Source organism: Psammomys obesus, unplaced genomic scaffold (assembly GCF_907164565.1).
Source record: "Psammomys obesus unplaced genomic scaffold, mPsaObe1.curated_primary_1811, whole genome shotgun sequence".
NCBI classification, from domain to species: Eukaryota; Metazoa; Chordata; class Mammalia; order Rodentia; family Muridae; genus Psammomys; species Psammomys obesus.
In genome coordinates this window covers 7,462,741-7,474,791 of record NW_026596101.1, presented here as the reverse complement: position 1 = coordinate 7,474,791, position 12,051 = coordinate 7,462,741, and the positions used below count along the sequence as shown (strand labels likewise).

Below are 12,051 nucleotides of genomic sequence, written 5' to 3'. Positions count from 1 at the left end.
GTGTGTGTGTGTGTGTGTGTGTGTGTGTGTGTGTGTGTGTGTGTGTATTTAATTAACATGACTAACTTCCCAGTATCACTCTCATTCCTGCTGTTGTTTCTGTACAGAACTTTCTCAGTAAGAAAATAGGCTGGAAATGTTGTGGAAATGTTGTTTGCCACATCATATAAATATCTGGCTGTCTTTCAAGAGGACATGAACACACACACACACACACACACACACACACACACACACACACAGGTTAAGAGATGGTGTTTTATCTTGTGGAGCTCAAGTTTCAGAAGGCTCTGACCTGCCTGACCTAGAGCTGAACTCAGGGCTTCTAGAAGAGAAGTAGATATTTTTGATGGCCAAGTCACCTCTCCAGCCTTTGACTAAATTCCCGTTGCCACCTAAAATCTGGCTAAAACAATTGTTTCATTTTTACGATTTTCATTCTTCACTTGGCCAAAATGGGCAATGTCCCTAATATAAGTCACACACGTGTGGCTTTCTCACTGAAATGGCTCTAACTAGAGGTTGGCCAGAGGTCACTCATTCCATGAGAGTCTCTCCATGCATATCTTGGGCTTCCTTACAGTGTGACCATCTCAAGGTAGCAGGACTTCTGATAGAACCCTTCGCTTCAGTGAGAGACACAGAATGAGGATGAAAGCTATGTGTCCTTTTCAAAGCTAAGGATGGAACTAGCTACTCTAAGGCCAGCTCAGACTCAAAGCGGGGAAGGTGGAAAGCTCATGTGCAAGCAGTAGTGTATCATTCTGATGTGAGTGGTGCTGTCTATGTGCAAGGAGTAGAAGGCTTGGCTGTATCCAAACATGTAGGCCAGATGATACTCTGAGTAATCCATGACCAAAGGCCTGTCCCCAACCTCTGACAGGAATGAAGAAAGAAACTGCAGATGTTTAGCTGAAAGAAAAACAAAGTTCTCAGAAGTATAATACTTCAAATATCTAAAGGAACTTAAATAATAATGAGTAGAATTGTTCCCAATTTTTTAAGAATAATGAAAAACTTGGTTTCCAAGCTCTTCTGCTTCAGAAAATTTGAAAACCATAGACTTAGTTTTATAATCCTCCTTAAATAATGAAAACTATGGGAGGATTTATTTAAGTGGACTTGCAAAACTACAAGAAAGGTCTTTTTTTCTCTTTTTAATGGATTACTGTAAAATCACTAACAGTCAAGAGCATGTCAACATAGCCATGCCGACAATGGTTTATCAAAAGCTTTGCAAAATGTCACTGTTCCTGCAGCTAGACAGCAGCAAAATGCTGTCTTGAATGCCACACTGAAATTCCTTCCGTGACATCTCAGCAGAAAATGGCATAGCTAATGCATGTTTACTTTTAGCAATGAGGAAGTGTCCATCTTCCTTTGAACTAAGTTTATTCTTGAACATTTCTGGCTTCTGAAAAGTACAACTGAGCCAAAATTTAGCTTCGTGTCAACTGGATTTGTGGGCCATAGTCTTACTCCTTTGAGTCCATGGGAACAATTCTACTGCAGTTTAATCCTATTTTCAGGCTGGTGCCAAAACAAAATCAACAGGCAGAGAAGCTGCTCAAAGTGTTTCAGGCAACTAGAAAAAAGATTAGCTTGACCAGTGATCATATTGTGAATACACGCACACACACACACACACACACACACACACACACTCAAGCTCCTCCTTAAGTGTGTTAGAGTGCCCTCAGGTGTAAGTAGCAGTGTGCATGTTGGGATTTGCCAACTGGCAACAATTACTACTTTATTGTCAGTTCTTTATATGTCTGCTTCTTCTCACAAATGCTCACAGCAAATTCTCTTTGTAACATCTTCCCAAGAAGGCCCATCCTGAGTTTATTCTTTCTGCATACACATTTGCAGGCACCATACACCGTGAAGGGTATGTGGAGGGCAAAGCAGGCCAAGAGAAACATAACATTTGACTTCCCGGAGGAGACCTATTGTTCTTCATATAGGACGTGAGGAAACAATTTTTATTTCTGTAGTAAAAGAATAAAATCTAAGAATAAATTAAAACTAGGGCATGTAGTTCTCTTTCCGATTCAAATAGCAGGTCAAGTGAGGTCATCTTTAATGGCATTAGACATAAAAGTCGTATCTTTTAGATTTAAACCTTGAGACTCTACCTGGCAAATGAGAGCCAGTTTCATAAGTTCCTGAGGAATGCTGGATATTGTTTAACCTTTAGAAATCCTCCTATAGTCCCGCTTGAGCTAATTTCTGGACCTAACAATTATACCTTAAGGAATAACCTCTGGTCTCAGTCTGGCAAAATAAACTGCCCACACAAATAAGTGAAAATATGTGACTGAACTCATTCAACAGACACTCTAGAACTCTATCCAAAGGTCTTAATTATCTTAATAACCCCTTAAAGAAGAAAATCTGAGAATCTACTATGTCTATTAACCCTAAATTGAAGACACAGAAATCTACTAAATAGTATCTATGGAGTATCCAAATCTATGATCTGAACACAGCAGTGTGGCATGTGCTTTTTCCCCTTGACCACTTGGTTACTTTGCCTGACAGCAATCAGCAGACACAGCAGATGAAAAATAAGGCATTAAAAAGAAAAAGATATGACAGTGAGAAGACCAGAAAAAGCCAGTGGACAAAAAGGAAAGGTGTGTCATTTTATACAAAGGCAAGGAAGCCTTGTATGAAAACACAAACCCTTGTCACACCTTAGGGGTGACGTTTCAACTGGCCTTTGAAAGAAAGGAGGAAGTGAGACAGGCCGCTCTTTGGGAAAGTACGTAGACAGAAGGCATGAAGATCCAGAGGTAATATGCCAGTGTAACAGAATGAGAAATATTGGTGACTATAGCAACAAACAGACTTTGTGACTTTCCCGAAGAACTATTGGGTTTTTAGCTCTACTTGTTAAATGAGACCAGTAGGCCAGTATCTTTGTCTGTGTGAGCTACATTAAGAGAATAACTGAGGCTTGTTAATTTATGATGAACAGAAACATATTTCTGGATGCTAAGAATTCCAACACAAAACTGCTGGCCTACAAAGACAGCCTTCTTTCTCTATCATTACACGGCAGAAGGCAAGGGACTGAAACACACAAAAAAGGAGACAGGAGTCCCATGACAGCACCAATTCACAATGGAGGTCTCCAGGCACATCTTGAATGATTCTAATCACCTCTTAAATGTTCCACTTTTTTTTTTTTTTGAGACAGGGTGTAACTCTGTAGCCAAAGCTGATTTAGAACTCACTATGTAGCAAGCTAGCCTCAAATTCACACTAATTCTCCTGCCTCAGCATCCTGAATAATAGGATTTTAAGCATAAGCCATCATGTTCTACCTTTTAAAATGGTCAGAGTAGCAATTAAATTTTAACACAGATTTTAGAGCAGATAAACACCCAAACCATAGCAAACACCATTTCAGTATGTTTCAACAATAACTATAACCCTCCACCCGTAAGTTCTTAGTTTATAAAGTTGGTATTTTAAAGAAAAGAAATCAAACACTAAGCTGGCCAAACAAATAATACATGTGAAAGCATGTGATCCTCAGGCTTCATGTTCTTTGCATTTATCATGTTTTTAAACATTTTATTTATTTGTGTATGTATGTGTGTGAATGTGTGTGTGTTCAGTACACATGAACACACATGTGCTTATACCCACACTTATATAATACACATAAGGAGGTCATAGGACAACTTTCAGTAGCTAGTTCTCATCTTTCACGAAGTGGATCCTGGAGATCTAGCTAATCAAGGTCATCAGGTTTTGTAGAAGACTCCTTTACCTTCTGTCCTCCTACCCATACCCCCTTTTAAGTTCTCTTATTTTGCACATATGAAACCGACACCAGAGAGGAAAAGCAATTTCACCCAGAGGTGGTAACCAAGTTGATATGAATAAGCCAGGCTCTGGAGTTTAGACTACTTAGGTTTAAACATGGGGCCAATCACTTACTCTTCATGGGACCCCAGGCCAGGTTGCCATCTTTGAGGTCAAACTAAAAACCAAGCATAGCTGGGGAGTGACTGTGAAAACCTTTAGGAGCAGAAGTGTTCAGACAGTGGAGAAGCAGAACTAGTCAGTGTGTGCTGCTGTTATCATTGTTCCCAGGAATCCTTTCTTTCTCCCTGCCTGTATTATATCAGATACAAGCACGGCCTTCTTGTCAATCAGCTGGGCCAAGTGCTTGACGTAAATAAAGCTTTTTCTGGCCTTTATTCAGGTGCTACTGTAGTTCCCACTATTATAAGACTGATAAGCAGTGTTGATTTAAAAGAGAGAGAGAGAGAGAGAGAGAGAGAGAGAGAGAGAAAGACTGCTCTTTCTTGGAAATGTTTCTCTTGGATTTATACTTGAAACTGGTTGGATTCTCTGAGCTCTTGCAAGAACCAGAAGTAAATCAAAGAAGCAATTTATTCCTCTGAGCCAGATGTGACCTTGCATCCCATCAGCCAGCCCATTCTCCTGAAGGGCTGGGATGAGAAGCAGTGCCTGAGGATTTATTGGCACTTGATCATTAGCAAAGGGATGCTGAGCCTGGCACAGCCAACGCTTCAGCTTGGAGAAGGAGAGGGCTTGTGAATCTCTCCACCTTAAGGAAATTGTGATTTTCACCTTGTATTAGAGGGCCGTAAATTAAGGTGATAAAGTGCCAGGGAACTAAATGGGATCTAAACTCTGTTAAGGAAATTTTATGAATTTCACTCATGTTTCCTTCTGTCTTGCAATAGAAGGCTGACCATATTTCCCTGACCTCAGTAGATCAGTGTTTATAGGGGTCTTAGTAAAAGATGAGCCAGTCCTGTCGTTCTCAAATGAGGATACCTGGTCTAGCGGCACTGGTGTAGACTGAGGACTTGGAAGAATGGCAAGAGTTCAGATCTTAGCTCTTACCTCGGCAATCAGAGACTGCAGGGACGGGCTGAATAAATGATGTTTGGAGTCTTGCCAAATGATTCTGAGGCAAAATTGACTTTACTAGCCTAATCTCACATTGATGTTATCTGAATAAATTTTTTTTTTTAATAAAAGCATATCATGGCCTGCACGCCCACCTCTGTAAGTGCTTTCTGAGCAGCCTGGAGTGGAAGTGGAGTGGGATTTACAAGCCCCTACCTACCCACAACCGGAGTGAAACCATGCTTTGTTGTACGGTTACTTTCAGCATTGACTTTCTACTCACTGTACAGAGCAGCATACATGACAGTCAAGCATGTCTGTAGACACTAATGAGTGGCCCCCTGCAGGACAAAATTGTGTCCCACCCTCCTAAGTCTGCTAAGAAGCATAGGATTAGAACACCAGTTAAGTGTCTCAAAGCATCCAAGGCTGAGGACCACTGGTGTTATCCATCCCTTTTATCCTGTGGGGAGGTGGAGAAGGTGGGCTATTTTGATTTATGACTGATTTATTTATGTAGGCATAGGGATAAGCTTCCTGCCACTTCTCCATGCTATGAGGTCCTTGGGCCTCAGTGTTCTCACCTGTGAAAAGGCGAAAGAATACCTGCATTGTGGGATGGGGGTGACATTGATAAGTCAGAATCTACAGGATAGTTGTCCTCACTCATAGTTGTCGCTGGGAACACAATGGCAGGTGTACATTTTTTGTTCCTTGCTCTTTTTTTTTTTTTTTTTCTCTATTGGGTTAAGAACCATCAGAGCCACCAAACAAGTGTGTTTTCAGGAAACCTAGCCAGCCTCCTCATCAGAAAATTACAGTCCAAGCTCAGCATCTAAGAGGTCCAGGGGGGGAAACAAAGGTGCATGAGTGGAAATTTCAGAACAATCACAATTTCACATTGTCACCAATTGCTTCTTCTAGGTGATCCTTAAAAAGTAGGAAGGAAAGTGGAGAGTTCACAGCCCTTGCCACAGAGTTCACAGCCCTTGCCACACAGAAACCCTCTATGTGTGCAGAAACACCCTCATTCAATAAGTTTCTTGATAACAACCTGCTGGGTGTTTTTTGTTTTTGGAACCCCTGCTGTTCCATTAAGCTTGCATAGATAAACTTTCTTAATTTGACCTTTGAGCCCAGCCTTTACTGTATTCAGTCTTTGAAAAGTGGGTGGTTTATGAATTTTAGTATGCTTATCCTGTAATATTTGTCTAGTATCCACTTCTAAGTGAGTATATACCATGTGTGTCTTTCTGCTTCTGGGACACCTCACTCAGGATGATCTTTTTCTAGATCCCACCGTTTGCCTGCAAATTTCATGATTTTATTTGCTGAGTAGTATTCTATTGTGTAAATGTACCACGTTTTCTGTATCCATTCCTCCATTGAGGAACATCTGAGTTGTTTCCAGGTTCTGACTATTGCAAATAAAGCTGCTGTGAACATAGTTGCTGGCTATTTGACACCCCCATCTTGAGTGCAGGTCAAATGGAAGGGGAGGAGGAGCTCCCCTATCAGTGGACTTAGAGAGAGGCATATGAGATGAGGGAGGGAGGATGGGATTGGGAGGAAATGAGGGAGGGGGCTACAGCTGGGATACAACGTGAATAAACTGTAATTAATATAAAAAATGAAAATTTAATTAAAAAATTAAAATAAATAAAACTACTTCTCAAAAAATAAGTATAAATATGCATAAATATGTAAATACAAAAAAGAAGAAAAGAAAAGTGGGTGGTTTTCCTCCATTTTACAGTGGAGATAACTGAAGTTCAGAGAAATGAAGTGAAGTGAATGACCTAAGGTCACATAGAGCCAAGTCTATTTTGATGCCAAGGCTCCTGGTGTATCACTGACTGCATCTTTAAAGACGTATTCCGTCTTCTAAATGTTATCTGACCCATCTGAAAAACAGGCAAACATGCCGCTCCCCTTCCCCACTTGAAGTATCCTTTCATTTCTTCCCTCCACAACTCGCTACCAGCAGACATGACCCCTCACCACAAACGAGCCTTCTCAGTGTGAGTGGTATGAGAGCTCTCATCATCTTACATTTAACTGCTACACAGATTTAGAAAGGAATAAACACCACATCTTGGGGGCATCAGTTAGAGCAGCCGCTGACACCCACTCTTTCTGCACGAGCAGGTCTTGTACAGATGGAACAGGCAAAGCAGCACGTCTGTCATTGAGACAAACAAAACATCAGTGGAGCTTTCTTTACCTTTTGATGAAGATTACATCATAGAGATCAAGCCATTCAGTGATGGAGGAGACGGCAGCAGCAGCGAACAAATCCGAATCCCAAAGATATCAAGTAAGAACGCTTTTGTTTTTCTTGGCCTTGCCCCCTGCCTACTGTGCCATTCTCCCAGATGAGCCAAGGCTTCAAACAAATTGAGCCTGAAAAGAATCATAATTCAGATGAATGACAGGAGTATCTTTCAGTCCACAACTGATGTTTTCTGGTTGTGAGAAACTTCATGCAAAAAGCCCTTTGTCCAATTTTGATGGATTTAGTCAGTGACCAACCAAAATAGTAAATGAAGGCTGTCTCACATAAGTCACAACAGATTTTTTTTTTATATTGACCCATTTGTCTCCCAAGTACATAGGCCCGAAATTATTTATAGCCTGTAAAGTTAATAAGCAATGCCGTTAGGAAAAAGAGAGAAAAAGGCGTTGCTGTTATCATTACTGTTGTTTAAGACAGAGTCATACTATGTAACATGACTGGTCTGGAGCTTGCTGTGTAGACCAGGTGGGCCTTGCATTCACTGAGCTCCACCTGCCTCTAACTCCCCAGTGCAAGGATGTTCTAGCCAAAAAGTTCTTAACTAAGCCGTGATGTTTTATTCCCAGTAAACTAGTATAATTCAGTCTTGAGTTGGAAATATTTTAAAGATAATGTGTTAGATTTTGATTGAGTATATAATATAAAATCTACACATACATATGACTCCATATAGTCAATGGTCACCATTTCTAAGTGTTCATAAGTAGTATGTGAAAGTAGCTTTTTTTTGAGAAAATGCATTCTATTCTGTTTTTAAGCATTGTGTTTATAAATATCTCAACAGCACACTAATTTTTATAGCATGATTTTATTTATTTTAATAAAAAGAAAATTCATAGAGTCAGAAATCAAAATAGTGATTGGCAGAAGCAGGTGAGTGGAAAATGACCGTTTAATGAATGTTTGTGTGCTATTTGGCATTATTTTAAAAGTATCTAGAAAGAGCAATGCTATTTATACAGCATCTGAAAGAACTGCCAATAGATTTTGCACATTTTTTTTGGTCTTTGTTTTGCTTTGAATCTTGGTTTTTGTCTTTGTTTTGACAGGCAGGGTCTCACAAAGTAGCTCTGGTTGGCTTTGGGCTGCTTATGAAAAGGAAGATGTCTTCTAACTTGCAGAAATGCTTCTGCCTCTGCTTCCTACATGCCAGGATTATAGTAACCATACCTACCCAAATTATCTTCTCTACTTTACATGCTCCCTTTATTTATGGCATATTTTACCATGATAAAGAAAAGACTGGGTTTATATCCAAGTTGCTATTAGGTATCTAGATACATATTTTTCTGGCCTTTGCATTTGAGGTCTGGATATTAGAGGATCAGTGCAGGCTGGAATAATAAACTTTCAAGCTATCACTGGGAAGGTGGCATTTTAAACCAGGGATGATATCTTTAACAGTGAGGCCCTACTTTTAGTGCTAGAGTAAGTCTTTGCTAGCTATCCATCATTTTATTTTTTAAAGAAGAAAAAGGCTATTATATAATACAGAGAGGAAATGAGAGCAAAGTAGCCATGGAGCAATTTTAATGGCTTCTGTGAAATTTCTCAATTCAGAAGAATAAAGAGCTCCCTCGTCATTTCACCATTTTCTGAATTGCCTATCCTTTAGGAAGGATTCAATAGGTACTTGTCTGTAGTTCAAGAATAGTAAGGAGTTCAGTGGGAAACTGAGGCAAAAAGCCACACCCCAGAGACGAAGTTCATACTTACATAAACACTAATATACATACCTGTATCTGTATGCATACACCAGTACATATGTAAATATATGTGTATATATTTATATGTGCATAAAATATTTTTGAATATTATATAATATATATTTATGGTTAATAGACTTATATGCCACTGAACTGTATTCTGTTTGGTTGTTTGTCTCACTAAGTAACCATGGCTGGCCTTGAACTAACTATGTAGATGAGGTTATCACCAAACAAAGGGTGTGACTTGCTGTGAGGGAGCCAACTCTACAGTGAGCTGTGGCTATAATCTCCAGTCCACAACAACACACGATTGGGATTTGTTTATCTCACTTTGCTTAAATCTTACTACAAACTTCTTATCATTACAAAGATTGTTCTTTTCCTCACTGGTGATGCTTGGTCTTATTTATTATAAAAACATATTTCTTGGCTTGTTAATAAAGATATGAGTGTTAGCAGAGCATAATATCTTCCTTTAAGAGACTTCCATTCTGTCAGTTGGAGAAATCAAACAGCCTTTAAAAACAGAAACAAAACAAAACAAAAAAACAGACTTACAATGGAAAAGCTTTTATTATAAAAAAATTTACAACACATATGAAAAAGCTTGTTTAAAATGTAATTATTTAGTCTGAGCAAAGAGGTACGTTTAGACAAACATGGTTTAGATTCCCAAGCCAGTCGTTAATTTAGCTAGACAATTTTAGACAAGTTAGTTACCTCATCTCTGGGGAGCCCAATCTCCTAATCTGATGAAAGAAACAGCCACAGTATCTGTCCATAGAGGGCGCTGTAAGTGCTGAGTGTAACTATGCAGCACAGAAGTGGAATCGAAAGGAAGTATGAGTTTTCATATTGTTAGATCATGGACTTAGCAACCTTTATCAGGCATACTGCTTGCAATATTTGTCACATTGGATATGGACATCCTCAATTTATAAAACTCCAAAAAGAGCAAGCAAGATGATCCCTGACCTGCTCCCAAGCCCATAGACAGGTCATCATGCAACTGAAGTTAATTATTGAGAGAGAATCATGTACATAGGGCTGGAAAGAAAGCTCAGTAAAGTGCCTGCCTTGTAAGCTGGGGAATTTGAATATGACCCCTAGCCCATGTTTAAAAAGCAAGCTAGATACAGCTAGATATTACCCTTGTAATCCAAGCACTGGAGAGCTAGAGACAGGATGATCCCTTGGTGAGTTCCAGGCCAGTAAGAGACCCAGCCTCAAGAACACAAGGTGGATGGCACCCATTTAAGTAGCTGACAGTGTCCTCTCACTTTCATATTCATTCCTATGTGTGTGCACACATACCTGAGCACATAAGGGTTTCTGCACAACATACATGCTCATTAAAAATAAAATAGAGAGCCAGACAATGGACAAATAGACAGAATGGTTTCTGTAGAAGCCAGTCAGCCATATTGTGTTGGTAAGCCCTGTAATAGTGCTTTTCTTTCTATACAGGATGTGGTCTTTATGAATGAATTTGTTCTCTCTTTTCAGATTCCTATGCAAGAGGATCTGGGGCTTCTACCTCCAATGCGTGCACACTGTCAGCCATCAGCACAATAATGATATCTCTCACAGCCAGGTCTAGTTTATGACAAAAGTTATCTAAAGGACTTGCTATTTATAATATAAGCAACATTTAGCTAGTTGTTTTGAAGACGCCCAGTACTAAGTAATATTGTTGTTCAAGTACATCTTATTACTGGAAAAAAAATGTTTTTGCTTCGTTAGGAATGCCATTACACAGTACTTCCTCAAAGCAAATCTAGCTTTGTCTGAAGTTTCTTTGGAAACTCTGCAATGCACTGAAGACATCTGTAATATGATGTTACCAAAGCAGTTTACATATGTCCTTATATGCATATTTTTATTATATATTTAGTGTTTTATAGAATTTTTTAAAGTTAACATATAATGTAGATATTGGTTTTTGTTCCTCTGCTGTAAAATGCTCTGGGCAACACAACCACACAATTATGATTTGAGAAGGTTTCCTTTAAGGACAGAGTTTGAAACTCAGCTCAGTAAATGAATTGCAAAATGACTTGTACAGTTTTACAAGGATCTAGTGGCAAAACAGCTAGATACTGGGTCTGTAGCTCAAGGTTGCTGTATATAAATTATCCCTTGAATGGTTAATGCATTTCGAGTCCCTTTGACATATGTGATATGTTCTCCTGCCCTGTTGTGAATTTTGTTGTTCAACACAACTTGAGATGGTTTCAGGAACTACAGATCTCAAAAGCTGAACTTCCCAGCCCAAGAGGCACCTCGTGCAATCCTCCAATCCCTGAACTTAGCATCATTGGGTAAGACTTTATTTGAGCATCGTCTTTGTAGTAGCGTATCGTAGACATTGAATTTGAAGTTACATATCCTGTAGTAACATAGACAAAAAGTTACTATAGTCAACCGAGTCTTTCATGGCATTAAAGGTAATTTCACTCTTTAGACATATCTGTTTTGAATGTAAATTTTTTAATAAGCAATTCTGTCAATGGATTTATAATTTCAAAATTTCTATAGATAACATGTGTAACTGTAATGATAGAGCCCTCCTTTTGAATGACAATAACATAATGTAATTTGAAATTTTTTCCTATTTCAGCAAATAGCTGCTGCAAAGAATTTTACATATGATTCTATAAACTATCAGTAGTACAAATGTATTGTATCTTGATGTCTCTCCTGTTTTGCAGTAGCTAGTCTGGTTGCTTTATAAGCTTTACATTATAATCTTAAAGTCATACAATGAAAGATGGCAATATTGACACAATAATATTCTTATGGAATATAACTCTTTGTTATGATTGGGGATGTTTTGTAAGCTGACAAGGGTAGACTATAGAAGGCAAGGAGATTTTTACAAAGCTTTTCACATACAAACTCATAGACACCTTTTTCTTCTTTCCTGGAGAGCTCACGATTGCCTGTAATTTGTCGTTTTTGCTTACACATAACATAGCTTTTCCAATCTGCTAATCATATTCATCCAATAAAGACATTATCAGGATTCCATTTGTGTAAAAAATTAGGATGGTAACAGGGAAAATATTGTCAGTATTTCAGCTGTGTTCTTTTCTTAGTCTGATATGGCTTACTTCTATGTTAAAATATGATTTAAAATCACATGCA

The 12,051-nt window shown here is 38.8% G+C and overlaps 1 protein-coding gene across 3 annotated transcripts in view; it reads left to right on the top strand.

Moving 5' to 3' along the window:
• Positions 1-10,760, top strand: part of LOC129692233 (contactin-4) — a 1,033,094-nt gene extending 1,022,334 nt beyond the window's left edge. For all 3 annotated transcript variants that reach the window (XM_055628516.1, XM_055628514.1, XM_055628515.1), the window contains 2 exons: positions 7,048-7,216; positions 10,411-10,760. In XM_055628516.1, the coding sequence (XP_055484491.1) occupies positions 7,048-7,216; positions 10,411-10,511 (270 nt within the window). In that variant the 3' untranslated portion in view covers positions 10,512-10,760. The remainder of the gene's footprint in view (positions 1-7,047; positions 7,217-10,410) is intronic.
• Positions 10,761-12,051: the final 1,291 nt, after the last annotated feature.